At 39.6% G+C, this 27,752-nt stretch overlaps 2 protein-coding genes across 8 annotated transcripts in view; one reads left to right on the forward strand and one right to left on the reverse strand.

The window, feature by feature from the left end:
- Pwwp2a (PWWP domain containing 2A) overlaps window positions 1–17,644 on the forward strand; it is a 37,399-nt gene extending 19,755 nt beyond the window's left edge. Inside the window, exons 2-4 of one of the 5 annotated variants that reach the window (XM_046462199.2) lie at window positions 1,337–2,298; window positions 12,844–12,963; window positions 15,389–17,644. In XM_046462199.2, coding sequence (XP_046318155.1) covers window positions 1,337–2,298; window positions 12,844–12,963; window positions 15,389–15,402 — 1,096 coding nt within the window. In that variant the 3' untranslated portion in view covers window positions 15,403–17,644. The other 4 variants (XM_046462197.2, XM_046462198.2, XM_046462201.2 and 1 more) reach the window with 4 other exon arrangements.
- A 6,725-nt stretch (window positions 17,645–24,369) lies between these two features.
- Ttc1 (tetratricopeptide repeat domain 1) overlaps window positions 24,370–27,752 on the reverse strand; it is a 49,747-nt gene continuing 46,364 nt past the window's right edge. For all 3 annotated transcript variants that reach the window (XM_046462195.1, XM_046462194.2, XM_046462196.2), the window contains exon 8: window positions 24,370–24,992. In XM_046462195.1, the coding sequence (XP_046318151.1) occupies window positions 24,859–24,992 (134 nt within the window). In that variant the 3' untranslated portion in view covers window positions 24,370–24,858. The remainder of the gene's footprint in view (window positions 24,993–27,752) is intronic.

The following is a 27,752-nucleotide window of genomic DNA, read 5'->3' on the forward strand; positions in this document are numbered from 1 at the left end:
TAGGTCTACGTGAGAAGGAAATTTATTGACTCCAGTTTATTTGAGGCTGATAATTGTGAAGATTTTGTATTCTGGACCACTGCTTTGAAAATTGAGTGTCTAGGGGTTGGGGTTGTAGCTCGGTGTTAGAGCGCTTGGCTAGCATGTGTGAGGCTCTGGGTTTGATCCTTAGCACCCCATAAAAATGAATACATAAAGGTATTGTTCATCTACAGCTAAACAAAAATAAAAATAAAGGGTCTGGATTAACTAGTATTAATACAAATGAAATAGACAAGAGTAGAAAAAAAGAATAAAGCAAACATTGTGTATCACATAAGGTTCAGTATTTGCTGAAACTTTTACTTAAGTGTGTATATTTATGTATGTATACAATGTACACATGTATGCATGTGTAAATAATTTCTATATTGGGTTACAATCTGAAAATATCTGCTGATGGAGTAAGTATATGATTTTAAAAAAGCTTGAAAGCCACAAGTTGTGTACCTGTCTGCTTTGAAATTCCTTTGAGTATTTGAGTTCTTGGTAGTTTTGTGTTTGGGAGGTTGGAATTGTAGGCTTAAAAGAGTTAGGAGATAAGAATAAAGGAGCAACTTTTTTGTTTTTTGACCCTTTAATGATTCACCAATAAAGGTGAAACTAGATTTTACTTTTTTAGTATTTTTGAGTAGTTAAGAATGGATTTACTTTGTAAATCTTTTGAAAAAAACTGTTAGCCAGAGGAAGATATATATTTATGTTACAAAGTCCTATTTGTAAGTATTTGAAGATGTTGTATGTAGTTCAGTGAATATAACACATGACATTGGATATCAGGTTGTTTGATAGTACATCCTTTTTAATTCAACACTGGAAAGGTCCATTTTAAGTGAAGTCAGCTATTCTATTGTCGCTTAGGGCAATCATTTGGAGTATTTCTGTTTATACCTAAAATGTAGGACCAAAGAAATGGAGGTTTTTTCTGGGTGTGGTGGCGCATGCCTGTAATCCCAGTGGATTGGGAGGCTGAGTCAGGAGGATCTCGGGTTCAAAACCAGCCTTAGCAAAAGTGAGGTGCTGAGCAACTCCGTGAGACCCTGTCTCTAAATAAAGTACAAAATAGGGCCGAGGACGTGGCTCAGTGGTCAGGTACCCCTGAGTTTAATCCCCGGTACCCAAAAAAGCAGAATTGGAGGGTGGAAGGGGGTAGTCAGTAGATTTTTGTTTTGTTTTATTTAAATATGAAATAGTTATAAGGAATAGTCATAAATAAACATGAAAGCTGTTTACATTTAAGCATTAAATTATAAATGTCAACTTACTGGATTCTTTCTTTCTTTCTTTTCTTTCAAAGGTTTGGGCCCCATGGGATCCCTGTGACAGTATTTCCTAAAAGGGAATATAAGGATAAACCGGAAGCCAGGCAGCTCCAAAGTAATACATTCCAAGAAGGGACAGAAGTCAAGGGTGAAGTGAATGGTGCTGTTCCCAACGATCCTTCTGTCCCACCTCCTGAGCTGAGTTTGGCTGAAAGCCTGTGGACTTCCAAACCACCACCTCTCTTCCATGAAGGAGCACCTTATCCTCCCCCTTTGTTTATCAGGGACACATATAACCAATCAATACCTCAGCCTCCTCCTCGGAAAATTAAGCGACCCAAACGAAAAATGTACCGGGAAGAACCCACTTCAATAATGAATGCTATTAAACTACGACCCAGACAAGTCCTCTGCGATAAGTGTAAAAACAGTGTTGTTGCTGAAAAAAAGGAAATTAGAAAAGGTAGTAGTGCAAGTGACTCTTCTAAATATGAAGATAAAAAACGGAGAAATGAAAGTGTAGCTACTGTGAACAAAAAACTGAAAACTGACCATAAAGTGGATGGGAAAAACCAAAATGAAAGCCAGAGAAGAAATGCTGTGGTTAAGGTTTCAAATATTGCTCACAGCAGAGGCAGAGTAGTCAAAGTTTCTGCTCAGGCAAATACGTCAAAAGCTCAGTTAAGTACTAAAAAAGTGCTCCAGAGTAAGAACATGGATCATGCAAAAGCTCGGGAAGTATTGAAAATTGCCAAAGAAAAGGCACAAAAGAAGCAAAGTGAAACCTCTACTTCCAAAAATACACATTCAAAAGTCCATTTCACTCGTCGATACCAGAATCCTAGCTCAGGTTCCCTTCCACCCCGGGTTCGTTTAAAACCACAGAGGTACAGGAATGAAGAAAATGACTCTTCTTTGAAGACAGGACTCGAGAAAATGCGGAGTGGCAAGATGGCACCCAAGCCCCAGTCTCGCTGCACCTCCACCCGCTCAGCAGGTGAGGCCCCTTCAGAAAATCAGAGTCCCTCAAAAGGCCCTGAAGAGGCCAGCAGTGGGGTTCAGGACACAAGTGAAGTGCCTGTACCTGGTGAGCAGGATGAACCACAGACACTGGGCAAAAAGGGCAGCAAAAGCAATATCTCTGTTTACATGACCCTAAATCACAAGAAATCTGACTCTTCCAGTGCTTCAGTATGTAGCATTGATAGCACAGATGATTTGAAATCCTCCAACTCTGAGTGTAGCTCTTCTGAAAGCTTTGATTTTCCTCCAGGCAGTATGCATGTACCTTCCACCTCCTCCACTTCCTCCTCTTCAAAGGAAGAGAAAAAGCTCAGTAATTCCTTGAAAATGAAAATCTTTTCCAAAAACGTCTCTAAATGCGTCACACCAGATGGCAGGACCATATGTGTAGGGGACATTGTTTGGGCCAAGATATATGGCTTCCCTTGGTGGCCAGCCCGTATTCTTACTATAACTGTGAGCCGGAAAGATAACGGCCTTTTAGTCCGACAGGAGGCCCGTATTTCGTGGTTTGGGTCTCCAACAACATCTTTCCTTGCTCTTTCGCAACTCTCCCCCTTTTTAGAAAACTTCCAGTCACGCTTTAATAAGAAGAGAAAGGGCCTGTATCGCAAGGCTATCACAGAGGCGGCTAAGGCTGCCAAGCAGCTGACCCCTGAAGTGCGGGCTCTGTTGACACAGTTTGAAACGTGAACATGGACAGTAAGGTAGGCAAGAACCCTTGGAAGGCACCACAGATTTTCTAGTCTAGGAATAATTTCTACAAAATAGCTTGGCCAAATTGGAGAGAAAAATTGCACTCAGTTGGCTGACTTTTTATACTTACCTTATAGCCATTTTTAGACTGAGAAGCTTAAACTGAACATGCAATCAAATTTTGTCTTCAGGAAGTGAGATTTTAGCAGTATTTTCCAATTTTGAAATCTAAAAACATCCCAAGGCATAGAAGCCATAGCCTCAACTGAAACTGAATTTTTTCAGGGACTGTTAATTGCTATTTGTACTATCACTGTATATATATCTTCACATATATATAACATTGCCTGTCACTATGTGACATAGGTTGCGTATTTGGGATTTAGTAAGGGCTGGTGACCTGGGGGCACATTGTGGATATTTAATGACTACTTTTTTTTTTTTTTTTAAACTAAAGAAAATTAGTCTTTCTATGCTCATAATGGTATAAAAGTTTTGATATTTGGGTGTTTGACAAACTGAGATGCTTGCTTTGACAAACTGAATGCTTGCTATTCAGTGACATGCTGGGGAAATAGCCCAGTATTTGGGATTAAAACTGTCAAGACTGGACAGGTTTGAGTCATTGTTCTCCTTTGTGCAGTGGGGATATAACAGACTTTCAAGCTTCTGGTTTGGGAGCTTAGATAGGTTTGGTTTTGGATATGTAAATAGTTGATTGCGAAATTTGGTCAGATTTCTCCTGACTGGCTGTTCCTAAATTCTTAGGATACGTCCCAGTAAATTACACTTTGTGAATTAATTGTCAAATGTGTAATTGTTGCATTTTGGATGTACCTAATTTGATAATTAAAAAAAATTTCCATTTAAGGTATCTGTTTGCAGGTCAGAAAATGAGAAAATGTAATTGTGTAATGCTCTGAAATGTAAAAAAAAAAAAAATACAAACAAGAAAACAAAACCAAAAAAATCTGTAAATAAAATCGACTAAATCCAAATTATTTGTGTGTGTTTCTCAAAAAGCTTTGAAATATTTCAAGATGGTTTGCCCTATCAGGGAATACACTATCTGAGAATAGGTGAAATTCAGATAAGAGATCAATCCAGTACACTCTTAATGTGAGGTTTTATAGTCTGGAGGTCTGATGTGCTTCTAGATTTGATACTCCCCTCCCACCAAGTTCTCAAATGTATAGGTTTTAATATTTTCCTTTTTAGCCGTAATATTTCACTACATGGTTAGTTTCTAAGGAATTAGAACCAGTCTCATTTGGGGATTAGAACCAGTCTCTTTTCTGTTTGATCTTCTGCCTCAGGTGCCACTGCTTTTTGCTGGTAACTTACTTAGCTTGCTATTTTTCTAAATGTTCTATCTGTCCCTGAGATTTGATCTCTTATTTTGCAGTTTTAGCTTTGTACTGTTAGTGAAAATATATATCTGATTGCCTGTGAAGGCAAGTTTATCCCAACATTTTAAAAGTTGCTTATAAGAGTTGCGTATAAATTTTAAGTGTGATATAATTTCAATTCAACACTTTTAGATACTTGAACCTTTAAAAGGGCAATTTTTCATGTATTTCTAAATAATCCAGTTTGAAATGTGTCAATTCAACACTTTTGGAAACTTGAACCTTTGAAGGGCAATTTTTCATGTATTTCTAAATAATCCAGTTTTGAAATGTGTTAGTTACTATGAAATTAATAATGATTAATAGAGATTGGAGATCTATAGTCTCCTGTCAGCTTCCTTAAGGTCATGAACTTCTTTGATTAAGTACCAATTTCTGCAAAAGCAAGTAGAATTTCTTCTGGGGAATTTTAGTCAATGCTTTTTGATTCTAATAAACACACAATTAAAAAAAAAAGATTTCACTTTAAAAGCATATTCTTTCCTGCAAACAGAAACAACTACTATAGAATTTTTTTATTATAACAGGTTGAAGGAAGTTCACAGTGTTGGAGAGGTTATAAAAATTATCTTTAAATATTTTTTGAGTATCTTTCAGATTATTGAACTTTTTCATTCAGGTATTTTTAAACGTTTGAATATAAAGACAAATTTAAACAAAAGTCACTTAAAGTATGTTATCTTAAGGCTTTGTAATGAACTGGGTTTTATCAGAATAGTGATTTTGAAAGTGGATATTGCTAATACAGTCAGGTACTTTGACAAATATGCTTTTGTGGCTTAAACCATATTTGGTTTGTTTCAGAAGCCATGGGGAAAAAGAAAAAACTCATGATTGTAGAGTACAAAACTAACATTCACTTTTGTAGTTTATACTATTGAGGAAAAGGTTGAGGCATAATAACAAATGTACATGATTTAGTTATGTCAAATAATCCCTCGATTTAAATTTACAGTCTGGTGTGTTTCACTATACCTCTCAGTAGGGAGGGACAAGTTTTAGAGAATTCCTGTAATCTTAAAATATATATTCTAAACACTAATAATCCAATAGCTGATTATTAAAGTGTTGTATTCAAATAGAAATGTCTTAGATGAATCCAACCAGTATCTACTGCAGATAGAGGTAGAGTTGAATTGGATAATTATAGCCATTTTTGCATTTCTGTTAGAAGTGCTAAAGGTGCTTTTTTAATGGAGATAATCCAACTGGATATTTTTTCCCTTTAAATAGAGAAAAAGTAGGGTTACATCAAGTTTCTAGTGGTCTAAGAGAAGTGGCCAAAACAAAGGATAAGCAAGGGGAGAAACACAGTGAAATCAGATCTTTGAAAACTCAAAAATCATCAAAAATTGAAAGCATCAGATTTTTCCCCCCTTTTTTTCCTGAAACTTATAGACCAGAAAGCTTCTTGGTAATTTTGAAGGGACATCTGCTCAACTCTCATTTACAGATGTGGAACCAGAAATGTAAAAGATGGGGAAACTAGGATTCACTAGTCTGTATGTCCTTAAGTGACTTTGATGGGAAAAATTTCTAAGTAGATAGTAATTGTAGCTCAGTACTAAGTATATGAATAGATAGGAATTTAGAGATGATACTTACTGTAGGCAAAGAACATGGAACCATATTAAAATCAACCATATTACATATCTTCATTTGTGGGTTTGGGCTTCTAAATTACAAACTATTAAATTGAATTTCAGCTGAGTGTCATGGTATGTGCTTATTATCCCAGCTACTTGGAAGGGTGAAGCAGGAGAATTGCAAGTTTTGAGGCCATCCTAGGCACTTTAGTGAGACCCTATTGTGAAAAGGGCTAGAGATGTAGCCCATTGGTAGATCACTTATATAGCATACGAAAAAAGGTTCTGGATTCAGTCCCTAGTACTGCAAGAAAAAAGAAAGAGAAACTGAATTTCACCTCTATATAGAGAGGCTGTACCTTCCTGAAATTAATTATGTTGAAAGGAACATAGATATTTAAAAGATTGCAAGGTGGCCAGTTTGCCTTTTTACTGAATAACTGAATAGGGAATTGCAAATAAAAAATCTGTAATTTGGATTTAAAATTAAGTTTTTCTATTTTAAGTTGTGAATGTTCTATGGTTTGTGATGCATTGGTTCCATTTGTTATTACTTTTAGCAGACTAGCAAATTTCTAGAGAAGTCAATAATATTTTAACTCAAGGATTTATGTCCAGTGATGGCCCCCAATAGGGAATTTGACTGAACGAAGACCCATTTTCTAAGTCAGGGGAAATCAGGTTTTGCTTTGGGACTGTACTAATTATACCTGTTAAGACAATATCTATTAGAAATGCCTAATACAGGAACTCAGAATTAGGTGGGGCCATCCAACTGCCAGGAGAAGGTAAACAGCTAAGCTGTATTGATCTTACCTGATCTAAGTAATGAGGCTCTTCATATTCTGCTTTTGTGTACACTTAATTGTGTTCCTTCTTCAAGCTTGCATTGAATTGAAAAGTGGAAGCATTTGCAGTTTGCATTTCTGTTGTTATTCTGAATAAGAAATAGGAAGTTTAAAGTTATAGTGATATAGATGATTTATATTTTAGTTTTGTAAGGTATCTTTATACCATGGATAACTGACACTAAGATTGAAATGACTCTTTGTTTGATCTTCACTCAAGTAAAAAACAATATTTTATCATTTTACTTTTTGCAGTTATAGGTATGGAACCCGGGTTCTTACCCTGAGCTTATTCTCCCAGCCAAGACTTAACATTTATATAGATCCAAACAGATTTTCCTTGTTGGATCAAGTCGAAATAGTGTTTTAATAAAGCATTGCAGTTTTTTGGTATTTAAAAAATTGTGCTTAAATAGGCATAATGTAAAATTTACCATTGAACTCAGGAGCACTCAACCACTGAGCCATCCCCAACCCTGTTTTGTATTTTATTTACAGTCAGGGTCTAACTGAGTTGCTTCGTGTCTCCCTTTTTGCTGAGGCTGGCTTTGAACTCGGGATCCTCCTGCCTCAGCCTCCTGAGCAGCTGGGATTACAGGCATACGTCACCATGCCTGACTCTAAATTTACCAACTTAAAATCAATTTTCTTTGTACAGTTTTATGGTATGATATATATTCACATTGTTGTGCAACCATCACAACTGTCCATCAGTAATTTTTTTTTTTTTTTTGTACTGGAAATTGAACCCTGGGGACTTTACAACTGAGCAACATCCTTAGCCCTTTTTATTTTTTAATTTTGTGACAGGGTTTTTCTGTTCCCCAGGCTGGCCTTGAACTTAATGATCCTTCTGCTTCATCCTCCCAAGTAGCTGGGATCACACACCTGGCTTTTGATAGAATCTTTAAATTTGCAGTAATATTGTTCTAGAGGGTATTGGAAATTAAGTCATAGGACTCACCCGTTTTCTGGGGAGGTCAGCGCTGTAATTGGATTAAGCTACTGGTAGTGCCAGCCTTCCAGGATTCATTCCTGGTCCACTTGTAGCCCTGTGCAAGGAAATGTTGCCCCAAGTGCTAATGGTGCCCCACTTTCAAAACTACATCTTGGTAGAATTTCTAGGTGAATAAATGTGATTGCATCTACCTATCAGGAGTAGGTTTTAATTAAAACGGTCCCCTTCCAGTAATAAGGACAATTATTGGACAATTTTTATGAATGTGGAAATAAGTTATTAGTAATTAAATTAGATTACTAGCCCATCATACTTTTGTCATATTCATTATTCATATACTGCTTTCTTTAATTTATTCACTTCCCCCTTTGTATGTGAGTAGTTAATAGAAAACAAATAATGCCTTGCCATACATAATGTTTAACTTTAATAAAGTTCTGTGATCATCTTTTGTACCACAATTTCATAGGAGATACTGAATTAATTTTTATATTGAAATCCAGCTTGGGATGGACTGAGTCAAATTTCAGTGATTTTTTTTTTTTTTTTTTAATCCCTGAAATATCTAATTGCTGAACCTTAATTTTTTCATATAGATTTCAGCATTATTCTGTGAGGAGGGGTAAAGATGAGATATTGTAAACTCAAAAGTCAATCATCAAATACTGAATTTCTGAGTCAGTTTCATTTTTCAATTGAAAAACATAGGTGGCTATAATGGATGTTGTCTGACTTAGTGGGCCTTCTTTTATTGAGTTCACCTTTTCTTTTTTTTTCTTTTTTTAAATTTTTATTGTTGGTTGTTCAAAACCTTACATAGTTCTTGATATATCATATTTCACACTTTGATTCAAGTCGGTTATGAACTCCCATTTTTACCCCGTATACAGATTGCAGAATCACATCAGTTACACAACCATTGATGTACATATTGCCATACTAGTGTCTGTTGTATTCTGCTGCCTTTCCTATTCTCTACTATCCCCCCTCCCCTCCCCTCCCCTCCCCTCTTCTCTCTCTACCCCCTCTACTGTCATTCATTTCTCCCCCTTGTATTTTTTTTCCCTTTCCCCTCACTTCCTCTTGTATGTAATTTTGTATAACCCTGAGGGTCTCCTTCCGTTTCCATGCAATTTCCCTTCTCTCTCCCTTTCCCTCCCACCTCTCGTCCCTGTTTAATGTTAATCTTCTTCTCATGCTCTTCGTCCCTACTCTGTTCTTAGTTACTCTCCTTATATCAAAGAAGACATTTGGCATTTGTTTTTTAGGGATTGGCTAGCTTCACTTAGCATAATCTGCTCTAATGCCATCCATTTCCCTGTAAATTCTATGATTTTGTCATTTTTTAATGCAGAGTAATACTCCATTGTGTATAAATGCCACATTTTTTTTTATCCATTTGTCTATTGAAGGGCATCTAGGTTGGTTCCACAGTCTTGCTATTGGAGTTCACCTTTTCTTTGTAAAACAATTTCATAAAGCTTTGATGTTGAAAACAGGCCATTCTTAAAACTTAGTTTAAACATGAATTAAATATTTTTCTTCAAATTCCCAATTATTTGGTAAGGTCTCTTAAATAAATTGAAAACAATTGTCATTTAAATATAGAGCTTTTCCTTATAGAATGTGACAGTTGCCACTTTATGTTGCTTAGAAATCTGACTCTTAATCAGAAACCACGATTAAAACTCATGGTCATTCTGTACTGGTGTCGGTATCAAGAAGCAAAAACAAGTACTCCTTAGCTGAAGTGTTAGGTTTTTATGATCACACACCACCTCCCCGCCTTTTTTTTGAAAATTAAAAACCTTGTCTTTATAATAATTCATAGCAAGTTTTAGCAAGAGTGTCTTTTCCTTTTTTTAAAAAAACTATTTAACATAGTTTTGTTACACTCAGTGCATCCTGCTCAGTTCTTTCAGCCCAGAGATTCACTTAAAAGCTGTTGAAAACCCTAGGAGTATAGTTTTTCCCCACAGGTAAAATATATTAGAAGTTTTTGGTTGCCTGAGGAGAGTGTTTTTGTAGAAATATGGGAGTGTCATCCAGCTGATTGTAAGATATACAAGCGGGTCCTTATGAGTATACAATTTGCCAGTGATGCAGGTAAGCTGGAGCATTATCAGTTTTGCATCAGTAGCGTGTGGTAGCAGGCTTTTATTGAGCAAAGAATCATCTCTTTCACTTTTTAGATATGTGGTCGAAAGTACAAGCTTCTGAGCCTGATAGCATAGATTCACAACTTGACAAGTCAGGCAAGTTACCTCAGTATCATCATCTGTGAAATGGCAGAATAATAGTAACTCTTCTTAAGGTAATGGTGAGAATTTAGATATTTAAAGCACTAGAGAAGTGCCTGGCACAAGACCTACATAAGTACTTCCTATCATTAACACCATCTTTGTGTAAATGGCAGAGAAATTTCATTCTGATGGTTTTTGATAACTATTTTTTGTGACATACATTCATTTTAAATGAAAAAATGTTATTTAGGTTTCAATAATCAGTGTGATTATTCCAGTCATCACGGTATGATTATTCACAGATTTCTAGAAGTAGCATGAACTCACTGATTTTAACTGGCATTTGAGGAGGGTAGGTAGGTTGGAGGTCACAGGACACCATGATGAAAACTCCTATTTAACTCACATTAGCATGTTTTTACTCTTCATGTAACATACTTCACTCACGTATGTAACTCCCATTTCCACTCTGTGGCAAGCACAGGGCGTGGCGTGATTAGAAATGATCATCTACTTATGTATGGATAGGATATGTACTAACAACTGATCACCACCTCCCATGGCCTGTACCTCCCAAATCCTTCCCCTGGCTCTGAGAAGACTGAGCTCCTTGCATGAAGCTCCTGTCAGAGCTTGACAATGACAAAGGTGTTAGAACCACAAAGCTATACCTGTCAGATTTTAAGTAACTGTGGATTTGCACAGATGTTGTGTTCCCTTGGGACCTTGGCATTTTGTTATTTTAATGTTTTGGTGAGCAGTAAGCAGTGGATATTAATTTGAAAAAATTGCGTGGCTACTGGTTTGATTGAGAAGGAAGCTGTTTCCCTTCCCAGGAGGGATATACTTAACATTTCAAGGCCAAGATTTATGTTTCATGGCCCTATTTTCCAAAGGATAGTCATTTTTACCCATGGTTCATTTTTGAGATGTTGTTGATTACAAACCTATGATTTCTCCCAGTTTAGATTTTAACAAGGAATTTTGCAGGGAGTGGCGCATCTAGGTGTGAGTCCTGGTGTGCTGGGAAGAACTATGTGCAGTTTGTCCAAAACTAGAAAAATAACTGGTTAGAAAAAGAGCACTAAGGCTAGAAAACCAGAATGTCTTGTAAAATGAGGTACTATTTATTCATTTCCGGTTCTTCTGTGTTGCATCCCCTTGTATTAAAATCTATATTGAGTGTTTAGTGAACTAATAGGTACATGTGTATAATCTTAATCGTTGAGTTTTCAATGCTGGACTTTGCACTGAGAGCATGACCTCTTCTACTTCCTTCTTTCACTCCAAAAGGGGGATTGACTGTTGACACCCTGTTCTGATTTGTGCCTTTAGATCTCTGCTGCCTCCCAGGAATAGGGCCTTCGCAGCAGCTTTCTCTTAAAGGACCAAATGAGGAACTTCCAGGGAAATCGTGCCTTCCAGGGGGGTATCCCTCCTTTCACTGCGTCACAGCCAGGCTCCCTGGCTCTTCCTAACGCAGCTCCTGCATGGTGATGAATTTCTAAAGAGAACATGGAGACCCTGGAAGCATTGAAGGGAAACTCACGTTAAATATTAGCACCAGACTCACAAGCCAGGCGCTGTGGAGGGGACTGGCATATTGATATTTTATATAGCATTCCAGGAGCTTGCCAAAGAGGAAATATATAGGAGAAGATGAGATAGATCATTCTTTGATGTATCTTAGCTCCCTGCTTTAGAATCAAAAAACAGATTCTTTAGAATGATTGTTGGAACCTAACAGAAGTTTTACTTAGGGACAGTTTCCAAAGAGAAGTCCTCTAGTGCATTCAGATTCCTTTTTCTTACATGATTACTGGGTCATAGTTATAGTATATTTAATTTTTCCCTTGCAAAATAACCTCATTATTAAACCTCATTTAAAAATCGTTTTCATCTAGATTAAAACTCAGAGATAATTATATTTAAACCTTAGGTATATACAGGATTTTTCCTTTTCAATGTCAGAAAGCCCTTTTAAAAAACTTTTTATCATATGTGACTGCTTCTGATTAGAATCTTAAAACTATCTAAATCAGTGACCCTTGAGTTGAGTACACTGAAATGACAGGTGAATTGATTCTTATTTGTACTTAATCTAGGGAAGAGGAGGTAAGCAAACAAGCAAATATGTTAAATGAAAGCTTAAAAGACCAGTCCTTCATTGGAATTATGCTTAGTATTTGGAGTCTCTGTTGTGAAAGCTGAGGTTTAACTCATCATAACTGCTATTTTTCAACCAGTTATCACCTCATAAATGTTAGGTCCTGAATAGTATGCAAGGTGGTCATCCCTGTGGAAGGAAAAGGGGCTTAAGATGATGGAAGGTCTTCTGGAAACAGGTCTTCAGAGTTTGTGAATGATGTGATACGAGGGAGGATACTGCAGACCTTGTTGAAGATCAGAATTGCCCCAACCCTAGGCTAGGGTTAGCAGTTACTTTTTTGGGGTCAGGAACATTAAATGTGAGTCCCCTTTTGCTTCTAAGTTTTCTTGGAGGGCAGCATAGTTATGTACCCCTGGCATTTTGCTGCTGCTTGGACTTGAGCTGGAGTGTGCCCCCTCCTGGCCGAGGCTAGTGTGTCTGCTCGGCTCTCAAGTCTTGTAGTATCAAAGCTTCGCATTCTGTGAAGCCAGCAGTTTATCCAGAATACATTCATTATGAAAATTCAACTGAATTTTGGTCTTATTTTTAAATTATTTTTTTTTGTAAAATAGATGAAAAAGAACTCAAATGACTGCTCTATTTTTGTTAACTTGGTTTTTTCTACCATAGGTCTCAACAAATGGCAGCTATTACATCAGACAGTGACGAGTCCTGCTGCTCCCTTACAGTGTCTGACAGACCACTGTGGATTCAGACTGGGAGCATTGAAGTTAACAGTGAAACGGGCAGGTCTGTCTGTTTGAAGCCCTGCCACGAAGTGAAGAGGGCATCATGTCATCACTTAATCATTCCTGAAGTAGACTAGGCTAGATTTCAAAGAATTCATTAGTCCTTTTTCTTTAGTTTTCATTGACCTTGATAGCTGGATGTACTTCATGTAGGTGATAGCTTTAATGAGTGAAAATAACTTTTAATTGATTCTACCTGCTGTGATGAAGAAGTAGAGCTTCCTGTGAGTTTCCATAAACTGAGCACAGTTTCTTGTAGGATGGTAGCAGTTGGGAGTTTCTTTGAAGAATTATATCAAATAGCTGCTTATCCATGAAAATCAAGTACTGGGTTTCTTCATTTTTTTCCCTATTTCAATCTTTGTCACTTTTATATTCATGTCTTTAATTTCCTATGAGTGATTGCTTCTTCCTGTATACATAAGTATGAATACACACACACACACACAATGTTGAATTCATCTCAGAACCATTGTCATTTACATAAGGTAAGAATTCCAGGGGTGGTAAAAGATAATACTGAAATGTAGTTATAATCTATTTCCATAAGCTTTTATTGATTTCCTGGATGATGCCTGAATGGCTTATTTTGGATTCTTATTTGGTAGGAAAAGTTCAGGGATTTTTGTGTTGTTGCTGTGCTCCTTTTGAATTTATGATCTTTCATTACTTTCTTAATGTAAGTAGTAAGTATTTAGCCTTCCTTTTGGGGTAGGGGCAGCGCTGTTAACCTGGTATTTTTGCAGCTACTGAAGAGCTAAGTAGTTGCAAATGAGTTATAATTTGCAAGCTGTGTCAGAAGGGCATGTTTTAGATCAGAGACTGGTTGAATTTGGGACTCATCTGTAATGGTGGTAGCTACCTTACAGTGATCTCTTGAGGGAACAGTGGTTTCGGTTTTCTGCCCCTCTCATAGGAATCCTTGGCTTTCCTGCTCTGATCTTAACTGAACTTGAGGAGGCCTCAGGAAGATCAGTCAGGTTTTGAGACTCAAAAATAGAAGGAAATGGAATCATATGTGGCATTGACCCTTTTTTCTCTCAAAAAAGTTTTATGTGAGTCTAAATCTGTGAGGATTGTGATCATATTAGCTGGATCTCTTACTTTTAGAAAGTAAAAACTTTTCTTAACGTGGAATTATAAAACTTAATCATTCTTTTTCTTCAGAAGCGAGGACTGCCTCCGCCTTTCATATTGATGTGTGCATTATTTATGGCTACAAGTCATTTTTCATTGTTTGTAAAGAAATGTGATAGGATGTCCTGTGGAATTTATCTTATAGGCCTTGATCCACTAAGCAGATGAAGCACGACAACACTGGGAAGTTAACATAAAGTCAAGTGTTTGTTAAATAATACCACAGGAAAGTCGCCTACTTTGTTTGGAAGTTAAACATTGAGAAGGATGGGGTGGTTTCATTTTTCCTTTTTTGCATTGTTTGTGTGTTATTATTTCACCAAAATACCATATCTCTGGTTTAAAAATGCATTTGACAAAAAACAAACAAGTAAACAAACTCATGTTTCTTTCCATGGATCGCTTCTTCTGGAGTTCAAACTTTCATTGGCACTTAAGCTCCCACATTGAGAGAAGCTCCCATTGATTATAGAGGGTTTCAGTGGGATTCTTACTACTTTGTGATATTAGGAGGTTGGTAATGTTGGGCATTGGTCATGCTACTTGGCAGTAATTTTTATAAGCCTTGCTCTCTGTAAGCACATGCTTGAGTCCTGTTTTTTGTTGGAGCTGTGGTGAAGTAAAGTAAGCTTTGTCAGTAATCAAGTTTGCTGGTGTAATAAGGGACACTGTGGTCTAACCAGTGTACCTCAGTTGTCTTCCAGTATCAAAATGGTACTCTTGATGCCTTCTGATGTGCTGTGTCTACCTCTGGGGAGGCACCCTCCACTCCCCTCTTATTTACTGTGTGCACATGTGCAAACAGGGTGATCTTCAGTTGATTTTTCAGTAGACTGGTTCTATTATATAAATTTTGCTTCCTAAGACTGTAGGCTCTCTTGTGCTAGAGAAGGCTCGTGTTTCCCAGTAGTCCATACCAGCTATGCTGACTTCTTATTACCTTGGTATGTCAACATAAAGAACAAAGTTAAAATTTCCCTGTCAGCAGGCAAATATTCATGAACATGTATATATATATATAAAAAAGACTCAAGTGCAGAATGATTATGTGAAGATGGCAGCATTTAACTTGTGTTGGAATTTGGCCACATAAACTTCAGAAATAACAAATGCTTCTGTTTTAGAATGGCAGTAAGTTTTTTCCTCAAAAAAATGGTCAAGTTTAACTGATTTAAAAGAAAAAGTCCCATAAATCTATATAGGGCTTAATTTAAACAAGGACTTCTTTATTTCTTATATAATTACCTGTGCTTAACTACATTTTCTTCCTTTTCTTTACTATATTTCAGCACAAAGACATTAGCAGGCTGCTGGTTTCATGGACCTGTACCACAATGACAGAGAACATCAGAGCATCAGGACTGAATGAAATTGGAGATTTTTAAAGCTGCACTAAGAAGTAAATGTTAAGGCAGTGGTTAAACCCAAAAGTCTATAAAGGGGCACTTGCATTATAATAAACTGAAGAAAAGGTATTAGGGAATATTTTCTAAAACTACTGCAATAAATTATGCATGAGATGAGGAGAAAGTGATGTGAATACACGTAAGAACTCACTTGAATCTTACATATGGAGAATCACTGACAATAACTTCCTTAGAATGTGAAGTTCTTATCAGTACAGTCTGGACAGGCCTAAAGGGCACGGGATGATGCAGAAATGCTGAATTATTTTTCATACCTAAAGTTCGTGCTTGCTCCAAGGCTTATGTTAATCAGTTCAGATATGAGCAATGGTATTTCTAGAATGGTTCTTATGAAACAGCAATAGTCTCGTGCTAAGGCCAATGTCTCCTTCAGGGTGCCAGTGGAAACAAGAGGAAAGATTATCTAACATCCCTCTGGAGGGATGGCAAAGTGCCCCACTCAACAAACAAATTTGGATCATTTCTTTCTTTAACTAAAGCAGGGCTGTATTATCTTGAATACATGTTTGCTTGTTAGAACATATTAAGGTGTATTTATTTGCCACTAGTATTTAACATTTTGTGCACATTTTCATAACTACATGCTTATCTTTTCATATTTTGACTCCAAGTGGATAGTCTAGTGTTGACCTTGGAGTGAAAATGTATACTCCAAGAGCTAGTTCTTAATTTACTGAGCTGGAAAAAGTTTTATTCTTGTCTCTGTCCTTATTGATTTTATCTTGTTCAGAAGAGGTAACAACATCTGAATTTTGATGTGGACCTCTTTACAGAGAGCCCCTCCATCTAATTGCAAGAAATTCTCACAGGTGTCAGGTAGGACTTGGCCCTGGGGGATGAGTGGCCAGAAGAGATCCATAAAGATAGCTTGAACTTTCTGTGCATGGAACACGAATTCTTAGTAGAGACCATAATTTCTTTCTTTGATAAGTACATATTATGAAAAACTTTAATTTCTCTTTTTTAATGAATGGAGAAAACATGAGAAAATCAGATGGACCTGTTAGTACTACATTTTTAAGGCATTTTATATTTGATGGTGCCGTACTTTTAATAAAAAAACTGAAGTTTTTTAGTGGCAATACTGATTTATTTTTTAAATCAGAAAGATTATTCCATATTGGTTACTTGTTAAAAAAAAAAAAAAGAAAGAAAAAAAATGCCAAAAAAACCCCCACAAATTCATTTGAAGCAACATAATAGATAGCTGAGCACTTGGCTCAGGTGTTCTTTCCGTGATCTTACTGTATAGGTTTGGAATTACCTAATGACCACATGCTCAGGATTGATAAAATGTTCTAGGTGAAAGATTTAGAATATTTAATTTATCTGACTGATTGTTTTTTACAACTCAAGAAAACAGGCAGTCTTGAGCCTTGTGAGCTTAATACAAATCCTAATTACATTGCAAGTAATTAAAAGTGTTGACTGCATCCTACAGTTGTCTTTTTGGAAGATTCAGTATTATGAAGTCATTATATATCTTATCAAATTGGAAAAAGTCAGCTCAGGAACTATAGCAGCAGGAAATTCTAAAGATGACAGGTACTATCAGGTGCCCTACTCTAGATGGCCCAAGGGTGATGGCATGGGTCATCTTGGCCTTTCAGATACCTAACACCAGCAGTACCTTTTAGGCTCATTTCAAGAACCAGATGACTCCCAAGCCTTGGTGGGATTACACGTGGATTGTATAATGAGGATTTTAAACTAAGCTTTAGGATTCTTTGTGTAGAGTAATGGGAATGACCAAGAAGTAATAATATTAAGGCAAAATAAATGGGAGAGATCGAGTTTTAAGTATCTAAATATTTTTTCTCATAATAAATTCTCAAAGATGTTTTGTTACAAACTAGATTTTCATTTTTTAAAAAATGAAACTTGGTGGTATTTAAAATCTAGACCATGTTGTGACATCACTTATATTGCTTTAGTTGCTTAATATTTAAGCTTTGCTTCATGCTACCTTTTGTCTGTATTTCAAATCTTCACAAGCCTATTTCATTTTGTAGACTTGAATGACAAAAATTGTTTCTCATCTTAAGTATGCTCAGAGTTAAATGTTGAAGAATGTTGTGTAACACTTATCCAATAAAGTCTTTGATTTTTTTTAAAATTTAGTTATTTAAAAACTTTTACTTTGTAGGGGTTAGTTTTTTTTTTTTTTTTTAAGAGTTTTACAGGATTATCATTTTTAACTATTGAAATCCAGTCATTCTTTGTACTTCAGGAAGCTGTTCAGCAATATTTCTTTTTTTGTTCTTTTTTTTTTTTTTGATATTGGGGATTGAACCTAACAGTGCTTTACCAACTAAGCTACATTCCCAGCCCTTTTTATTTTGAGACAGGCCTCATTAAATTGCTGAGGGCCTTGCTTGCTAAGTTGCTGAGGCTGGTCTTGAACTTTTGATCCCCCTGCCTCTTCCTCCAAGCCACTGGGAGTTCAGATAAGTGCCACAGTGCCCAGCATATAGGGTAGCAACATACTTAAGAACAGTCTGAGGCTTCTGATCACTAGGAGACTTCATGGAGTTTTTTATAACTAAGGATAAGGAAGGTGAAATAGTTTAGTTAGGACCCTGTGTACAATTCAACTACTTTTTTGATGGAAATAACATATCCTTCTGAGTTGGATATAATTAAACAGCCACTGAGGTTTGTCTGGTTTTGTTGTAACATTAAGGCATCCTAACCTCATGATAAATGGCTGCTTTTTTAAAAGCCCACCATATCCGACAGGAGGTCAAACATTTGATTTGAGAACCTGAAACACTTAGTTGTTAGGGGAAAAAGTAGCCTTTTCAAATCCACCAGACAAGTGAGATTTTTCAGGACTGACCCAGAATCTTAGGTCAGTATGTCCTGCCCACCCTTTTTCCATTTCTGTAAAACAATCCTTTAGAAGGCTGTTATTCCAGAGTACACATAGTAATCTTTCCTCTCATTCTCCCATTTCAGTTTATCTAAAGGAGTATAAAAAGGAGGCCACTGGAATCTGCTCTGTTAATACCCTTTTTCTCAAGTTTCTCACTAACAAAAATGGAACTAGAGACAAGAGAAGTTAAGCCACATGCTTGCTTACCAGGGAAGGCCTACCTGAGACCATTCCTGAGCAGGTACATGTGTGTAGGGATAGACACCTCCTACAAGGTACAGGGAACAAGCGAGGAAACACATGGTACAACCTGAAATATTGATGTTGGTCTTTAGATAAAGAAGTGTAACTTCTGAGCCATACCTTGGAATCATGTATAGGTCACACAAGTTCCTTCCTGTCATGGCAAATATTTTAGATAAAAATAAGCTGTTTTCTTATTTTTATATCCAATACCTCATTTTTTCCTGTTTCATTTAGTGTTTATTAAGCATACTTTTATTTAATGATGAGTGTTCTGCCAAATCTCTGCTTATTCAGAATGACAGTTTATGGCCTTAACATTAATGACTCCTCCTTTGCTTTGGTGTTCAGAAGGTAATGAATTGGGTGAAAGAGATGATGATTCAGGAATACTGTGCCAGAGGAAGAACTGGCCAGGTCAGTGACTGGGTCATTAAGAGTTGAGAGTACTTCTAGGATTAGCCCATCCATTATTTCCTTGTGAGGCAAGTTTGTAGAAACAATTTTCTGAAGTAAAGGAGGGACGGCAAATTTGTGATATGAAAGGGTCCTTTTATCAGTGACTTTCCTGGCCACAAAGTCACACGGAACTTACTGGCCAGAATTGGGTGTGGAAGTTCAGTCTCACCAACCAAGCTCTTCAGTTCCTATTCAGTCAAGGCTCAAGATGCTGGGGAGACATCAGGGAATTTTGTAGTTATGTGAACTACGTTCAGTATTTTAACTGCTGCAGATCCTGAGAAGACAGCTCAAATTTTCCAAGTAAGGTACACTATAACATCAGTGTGAAGTGTCACAAGGAAAAAGGGTAGTGTTATTACCCCAGAAAAAGCATGCTCAGGCCTTCAGTGAGACAGCAATGGCTGTGATCTTTCACATGCTTGAATGTTAGACCTGCAGAAAATAAGGCAGGCAGAAAAGCTTTGCAGGAACTGTTTTCTCTGCTGCCAACTTCACCAATGGCAGAATCCAGCTTAAGTGTCACACTGCCCTAGAAAACTGTCAGGCCTTTTCTCCCAATCAAGTGCATGAGGCAAAGCTGTAAATGGCGTACTATTTTGGAGCAGTCAGAACACCCCTACAAAACAGCTTGATGTGCCACATCATGGCCTCCCCAAACCTCCCCCGTTCTGCTTTCCTTACCTCGCTCTGTTCCCTCACTTGTCACCCTGGGGGCTCCGGTAGCTCCCTGAACAGTTTTGGGCTTAGAATTTCTGACTGACTGGAAGCTGCATGCTTGTGTGCTGGGGTGGCATGTGGCAGCTGCTGTGTGAACCAGATGGACATCTGGTGGCCAGCAGTCTGGCACTCCACCCCACGCAAGACAGTAAGACTCTAGGATCTCTGGGTCCAGCTCTTCATTTGGAACCCAAAAGAGATGTTCCCTTCACCTCCATCATACTGACAGGCCGCTAAGCCCCAGTGCCTGGTGACAGTTCCCATTTTGTCAGGTCATACTCTAGTGAGAACTAGCACAGGGACTAATAGGAACAAAGACTAGCTGACACTGACTGAGTCACTGCCACAAATTAGTACCATGGGCTGCCATGGCAGTGAGGCAGCAGGTCCTGCTGTCCCATAAGCAGGAAATATGAGCTGCTTATTTCCCCTGGAGTGAAGGGAAAAAGAAAGGAAGCCTTGGTCTGGCGGGTGGAACTTTGTATGACGGAGATTTACTTCCAGCTTGCAGATCTCAGGGGGGTTGGAAAATAGAACATTTTATTTTTTAATTATAGAAAATCTAAATGTATTAAACAAAACAAAACAAAAACTAACCCATCCCTAGCTTTGACAAGTACCAACTTGTGGTGAGGAAGATGGAATTTTTGTTGTGGCACTGGGGATTGAACCCAGGGCACTATACCACTGAGCTACACCCCCAGCCCTTTTGTAAGCAGGGTCTTGTTAAATTGCCCAGGCTGGCCTCAAACTTGCTGTCCTGCCTGCCTTGAAGATTGAAATTTTTGATGCTTTGAAATATAAAAACTGGGACATACTCACTAGTTTTCATACAATAGCTTTCTCTTTCTTTGCCCCTTGAATGGTTTTAAGCAGTCTTTCGGATGCACTAAGCTTTGTTTAGCCCTGCCTCTTGGGCTGGCTGATCCCAAGTAATCAATTTTTCATTACCAGGAGCATTAACAGACTCAGTCTGGTGTGGGCTCAAGACAGCTCTATACTCTGCAGAAGGAAGTGATGGGAAATGCTCACCTCTTTTCCCTCTACACCTCGCAACTGTATAGTTCACTGAAGGCACAGATCTTCCAGCCACTTCTGGTGGAATGTGCACAAACCTCCCTTTTCAAGGAAAGCCAAGTGATAGGATTCAGCTTGTCAGGCCTCATACAGAGGCTGAAAAGGACTGCAAACATTGGTCAAGTACAGATAGGAGTTAATACAGAAAGAGTTCAAGGCCTTAAGAAATAAGGGAGGAGAGAGAGTAGGCAGGGAAGAGGGGAAGTGATCAGAGAGCAGAAGGAAGGGACATAGAGCCAGGGCTGGTAGTTGCCACTGGGCTGCAGACTCACAGGACGCATCTGAACTGGGACAGCTCCACTGAGCTTCAGCAGCTCCTTGGGCAGGCTTAGAAGAAAGCACTGTTAACAGGAAATGGGAAGGGCTTGTCACCGATCTGTGGATTCTCAGACTGCAGTCTGGGATTCTCAGACTGCAGTCTGCAGTTTTGGACTCTTCCCTTTATCTTCCTCAAGGAAATTAAAGTCACCATTGACCTGCAAAGCTGCCTCAGCAGCCCTCTTCTTTAGTCTCCTATCATGGTCTTCCCCTTTAACATTCCAAGTCCTGCTAAGCTGGTTGCAGGGACAGGATTTGCAGGCCTGATTAGCTCTTAGGACCATACACCTGCAAAAATATATCTTTATTTTTTAATACCTATTGCCAGCTCTCTATGCCACTGTCTATTGGGACAGTAAGATGCCCCTAAAACAACCATGTCTGGTCTTCCTTAAATCCCCTATGTTCTAGCTTGCAGCTGTGTGGCATGCTGCTCACCAGTGGTCTTGGAGGCCAGTTCAGACTCAAGGAGCAGCAGAAACAACCACAGGCCAGACAACATTTCCTAAAGCAGTTCCCCTACCTTTATCGACACCAGATGTAGTAAGGACAGCTTTGCATTGTGCCTATTGACTATCCGAGCAATTCTGCAGGGACAGCATGTGAAATCTGGCATTTTGCAGAATCTCAGATACAGGCCCAGTGGTTATGTGGCTAAGGTCATTAGCCAAGGAGGCTCAGCCACTCCCTAGCCTCTGCATCCGGACATGGTGTAGAGTTCTTCACTTAAAACTACAGTTACCTGTTAAGTGAGAAGATGTGGCATTGTAGGGGGAGAGGGATAAGGAGCAAAAGGTTAAAAACAAATACAACTGATCAAGCCAGCTGTGCTTGTGAGAGAAGGGAAGCACATGTGGCACGTTACAGAAGAGACTGGAATTTTTGTTTGTTCTGGGGATGAACCTAGGGGCACTTTACCACTGAGGCTGGGCTTGAACTTGAGATCCTCCTGCCTCAGCTTTCTCAATTCTGGGATTACAGGTTTGTGCCACTGTATCTGGCGCAAAAAAACATTTTTCAAAACAGACACTGAATAAAGCACAAGAATCTGAAGAATTCTGCATATTGATGGTTGTCACATTGAGACCATGTCTTGTTCCAGTTCCAATAGACCAAGTTTCCAGTGGAATGTAGGTGCTGGTGCTGAGTATGGCCATTCCCTTTTAGGAACTCACTGTCTACTTAGCATGGCAGTAGACAGGGAAACAACAGATCATAGTATTTATTTTATTTATTTTTTTTAAAGAGAGAGAGAGAGAGAATTTTTTAATATTTTATTTTTTAGTTTTCGGTGGACACAACATCTTTGTTTGTATGTGGTGCTGAGGATTGAACCCAGGCCGCACGCATGCCAGGTGAGCGTGCTACTGCTCGAGCCACATCCCCAGCCCCAGATCATAGTATTTTAAAGAATGTTTTATAGAGTCCTCAAAGCAATTCTAAAAGGAGATCCAAAGTTATTTTGATTTATTGCAATAAGAATATATACCATGCTACAGTGTGATGACCTTAGGAGTAAACTCTGGAGGCTGAGGGTACAGCTCTGCGATAGAGCATGTGCTTAGCACGTGTGAGGCCCTGGGTTCAGTCCCCAGCACCAGAAAAAGTGAACTCTGCTCTACCTTTTTTGGTTGGGCATCACAGAATGTTAAAATCATACATTTTAGCAGAATAGGCAAATATAGGCACCTTCTTCCCTATTTTTGCATTCTTTCACAACTTTTTTATGGTCAAGCATTTTCTTCTAGATTTTGGAAGCAGGTAGGTGCTGGACAAAAACCGCCTTGGCTTGAGCAAACTCACACCAATTGAGATCCCTTCCTTTTCTTTCCAGATGCACTGCCTGGCCCACTCCCTGGAAGCCTGCAAGGTTGGCTTGGCCTGGCACTCTGTTGAGATTTCAGTGTGGTGGTAGAGGGAGCTTGCCTAAGAGCAAGGCCTCCACACCCTGAGGCAATGGCAGGCCCTGGCATCTCTTAACTAAGCAAACTGTCCATTTCCTGCTCATTGGAGGTAGGGATGGTCTTTCAGTAGTCTCCACCATCTAGCTCCAAAGTCCTAGTAATCACAAAGCAATTCTCAAAATGCAGTTCAAGGTTCCCGAGGCATTCCTGAGACCCTCTCAGGTGCCCGTGGGGTCAAAACTATCTTTGTAATGTTGGGGGTTATGTGCTCTCTTCACTGTCAATCTGTCATGAGCATGAGGTAGACTTTTCCCACGACATGTGATAGTATGACACACTGAGCACAGAAGCAGACGAGAGAATCCTGCTGGCTGTCAGTCAAGAGGCTTGCACAAGTGCAAGATGTCATTACTTCTCACTAAAACATGCTTCGGAAGATATTTTTAATATTTTTCATGTTAACACAAAATGTTATTTTTCAAGGAATTAACTAAATATTTTAAAATTATTTTAATTTGTAGTTGTAGAATTCAGAACACATTAAAATAGATAGAATTCACAAAATGGAAAGTACTGTTTAAATGTTTTCCCTTTCTTTTGCTGTCCTGGGAACTGAATCCAGGACCTAGTGCATGCTAGAAACACACTCTACCACTGAACTACCACCTTAGCCCTTCAATTTTTCAAGATTGTGAAGGAGTCTACACCCGCTCCCGCCCTGTCTACAGCATCCTGTACTGGGGCTTCTGCAGCCAGCAGGACCCACCTGCACAGTCCTTGGTGCATGCCACTTACAGAGTCCCCACATGAACCTATATGTCCCGCCTGTGCACTCAAATAAGAGTGTGAAAACTTTTCCCCAGCACCAACAGATGACTAGGAAAATCATCTCTCCTGCAAACCTTTGGTGTCACATGTCTGAAAGAATATGGTTTAGTTCTGGGATCTGCACACCACCATTCCTGAATGAAGCTATTTTAAATTGAAATTACAATGAAGGCTTGGTCAAAACCACTGATTTCATAATCATCTGCACAAACCTGAAGGGGCCCAAGACAGCTCCTGAGGTGGAACTTCTGAATTCTAGTTCATAGGATGGTCATCTCTTCAAGATAAATCTTCAAGGCAGCAACTATAACTTTGGCAGATTTGTGGAATTTGGAATCAGCCATGCTGCCTCAAACCAACACTACTGCCCAAAGCCAGTGGACTTTAGCTGTTGAGAAGGGGACAAAATCACAACCCAGTCCAGACCACCAAAGAAAGCTTTTATTATTACAGAGGAAACCAGGGAATCCTGGAGACCCTGCACAGCAGCCAGGAGCTGTGTGATCAGGGAGGGGCAGCAGACTCCAGGGACCCCGAGGAGGCTGTCAATCACATCCAGGCAGTCTCCCAGACCACAGGTCTGCTAGGCTAGTGGGTTTGTGTGGCTCAGGGAAGTCAGCCTTGCCAAGCAGACTTCCTCCTGGACAAAGGACAGTCAGAACCAGGGACAACAGCTGCACAGACACCACCTTAAAATGAAATTAAATGAGGCTCATTGCATTAGAAGTACCTTCCACTCTGACCATGAAACAAGAGTGAAGAGGTGGCTCTAGGCTCTACTGGTAGCCTTTTGGACTAGCTTAGATTAAGATGCTTTTGAAAATTAAATATTGGCAGGGCCTTGCCCCTTGCGAACAGCAAGCAGCACACAATTTCCAAGTCAGGTTTTAAAGCTATTGTTATCTTTGTTATCTATTATTATTTGGATTCTGAACAAAATTGATGGAGTAGGAGCCAGTAGAGGAATCTTGTTTGATCTGGAAATTTTCTGTGGAGAGCCCAAAAGGTCGGAGAACCAAGTTCCCAAGATCTTTTAGTTTACCTGCAATGGAAAAGCAAAAACACAAATAAATACAGGAGCCAAGAGAAGTGGGACGATACCAACAGATCTTGCCTTCCTGACTGATCATAAAATACATAGTACCTCTGTGCAGTTAAAGAAATGCCTGCTTTTAAATAATATGAGAACTTCTAGGCCAGTTCTACTTTGAAGGCTGTGGTGCCCATCTGAGTGAGGCAGTCTTGCTGGTTTCCTCCTGGGAGATCAGAGGTTTGTGTCACACTGGCCAGAACTACCCAAGGACACAGGCTTCCAGGATGCATGCTGGGAAATCAGCTGCTGCTCCCAGTGCAGTGGGGTGAAGGCACCCCAAGCCTTGCCTGCTGGTGGTGTGCCCAGAGGTCCCTCCACATGTGGCCTCTCCAAGCAGAAGCAGACAGTAAATTTCATTTAACTCAACAGATTTCTACTGAGCCTGCATTTGAACTCAAAACCCCCATTTTTCTAAGCACATCTTTAGCTTCTGCACAAGTACGGCATTTCTTGGGAAATGAGACCTTGTTCATCTGCCCAGTGCTCCAGGGTCTTCTTCCCACCTGGGTGATCTTGGGTCATGAAACCAAAACCGAGACACGTGATTCAACCAAGGATTCTTATGCTGTCTTATGATATAAAAAAAGGACCATGAGAAAAAGAAGAAAGGGGGCTATGTAGTTTGTATATCAGGACATTCCAGAGATGGATGGGGATCTGTGGGGCAGTGGGAGGATTATTTAAAATTAGGAGTGTTCTTAGAAAGTCCTGGTTGGGATGGTGAATAAAAAGTTGCAATTCTTCCTAAACTGTTGTAAATTTTTTTGCAGATCTGTTTTCAAAGGAGGTTAGAATAGGGGTAGATGAGGAGAGACGCCTCTAACCTTTAGAGGCACAGGCTCCTTGCCACTCTCCGGTTAGCAGCTTTTGTCACTCTTAGCAACACCCCCCCATCCTTAGAGTAAAGCCCAGGAAAATATTTAAAGACGCAGGACCTTTATTTTTATTCTCACTCCCCGGCCCCCGCACTGGGGGCTGAACCTCATGTGCATACTAGGCAACACTCTACCACTGAGCTAAATCTCATTTCTGGTCTTTAAATCTGAAAAGTCTTCCTAGTAACTCATCACAGAAGCGAACTGAGTTCAGAGAAAGATCAGCCATTATTGTAGAAAACTTCTGGAGCCTAGGAAGGCCATTTTCTACCAGGCAGGCTTCCCAAACTTAATCCTGTGGCACACATGGGCTGCTGGTTTAAGAGAATCCTCAGCAAAAGCCTGGGGTGGCCTATAGACAGGAGCAGCACAGAGGCCAGGAGCACAGCCTCAGGTAACGGGCAAGGGATCACAACAAGCAAAGACAAGCCTGGCATCCTGAAGGAAACCTATTAGCAATGCAATCCCAGAATTTGCCAGTTTGGCTGGGCCTGGTGGTGCACATCGGTAATCCCAGTGGTTCAGGAGGCTGAGGCAGGAGGACTGCAAGTTCAAAGCCAGCCTCAGCAACTTAGTGAGGTTCTAAGCAACTTAGCAAGAGGCTGGGGATGTGGCTCTATGGTTAAGCACCACTGGGTTCAATGCTTAGTTTAAAAACAAAAAAAAAAGTCCACCCCAAAACCATTTAAAGAAACCCAGTAAACTGGGTGTGATGGCACACACTTTATTTCCAGCTACTCAGTAGACAGAGGCAGGAGGATCAAAAATTTAAGGCCAGGTTGGGCAATGTGGTGAGACTCTGTCTGAAAGTGCTTGGGTACAGCACTTGCTTAACATGTGTGAGGCCCTGGGTTCAATTCCTAGTGCCACGAAAAACAAAAAACCCAACAACAGTAAAATATCCCCTCTGCAACAGCAACCACCCTTGGCTCTGTGACATGGAGTAAATGACGTGAGAGTAAGTGTCAAGAGTTACAATAGACTTCCCAGGAGGGGAAGCTCCATCTTGGAGAAGCCTGTTCAAAGTCCACCTTGGACTGTCTGGACATGGGCCATTCCCTCGATGGAGGGACCACTGCAAGCTCATCTCCCATTCCAGAAAAACAATTTACATTATAAGCTGTGTATCCTTTTTGGTGTCTACTGTGTAAGGCACAAGTGTCTAAAGAAAAAAAGTAATTCCTGGCTTCTGAGATGCCCAAAGTCTAGTGGGGAGAGACACAAAAAACTGAGGGGTGCCCAAAGGAGGCACTCACACAACCTGCTGCAAAGTGAGGAAGCCCTGCCAGGAGAGGCCACGAGCCACCGGGCTCTGAAGGCTGGCGACCAAGTCCAGGATAAAGGCTTGCTTCTAGGTCCACAGTGCAGTGTCCCTTGGAAGCAGTGGCTTGGCTCAGGCTGGTCTACATTAAAGAAATGTTCCCTTTGAGTACACAGAGACTGTTCCTAGCTAAGAGTCCACGTGTTCAAACAGCAGGTGGAGGGCAAATCTTCTTTCCTAGTTCCTCACTTTGCCCGCTAGCTGAAGGGCCTGTCTGCACAAGGAACCTTTCAACTTTCAGTATGGTTGATTCTATAGCCATGAAAACATGCTCCTCCAAATGCAGGGGACACAGCGGCTACTCTAAAATCCATCAGCACCTCATGCTAAGGTTGTCCTCCCACAGGCTGCCCAGGCCTGGTAGGGACCAGGGACTCCTCCGACGGACACAACGCTGGCTCCCTGATGGCCTTGCTGAAACTGAGGTGCAGACTCTGCCCTTCCCCCTCCACGGGGTCTGGGGGCTCTCCCAGCCTCCTCCCACTGCAGCCCCATCTCCCTCACAGGTGTGTC

Source organism: Marmota monax, unplaced genomic scaffold, assembly GCF_021218885.2.
Source record: "Marmota monax isolate L192 unplaced genomic scaffold, Marmota_monax_Labrador192_F-V1.1 WCK01_AAM20220418_F8-fsc00236, whole genome shotgun sequence".
Classification (NCBI taxonomy): domain Eukaryota; kingdom Metazoa; phylum Chordata; class Mammalia; order Rodentia; family Sciuridae; genus Marmota; species Marmota monax.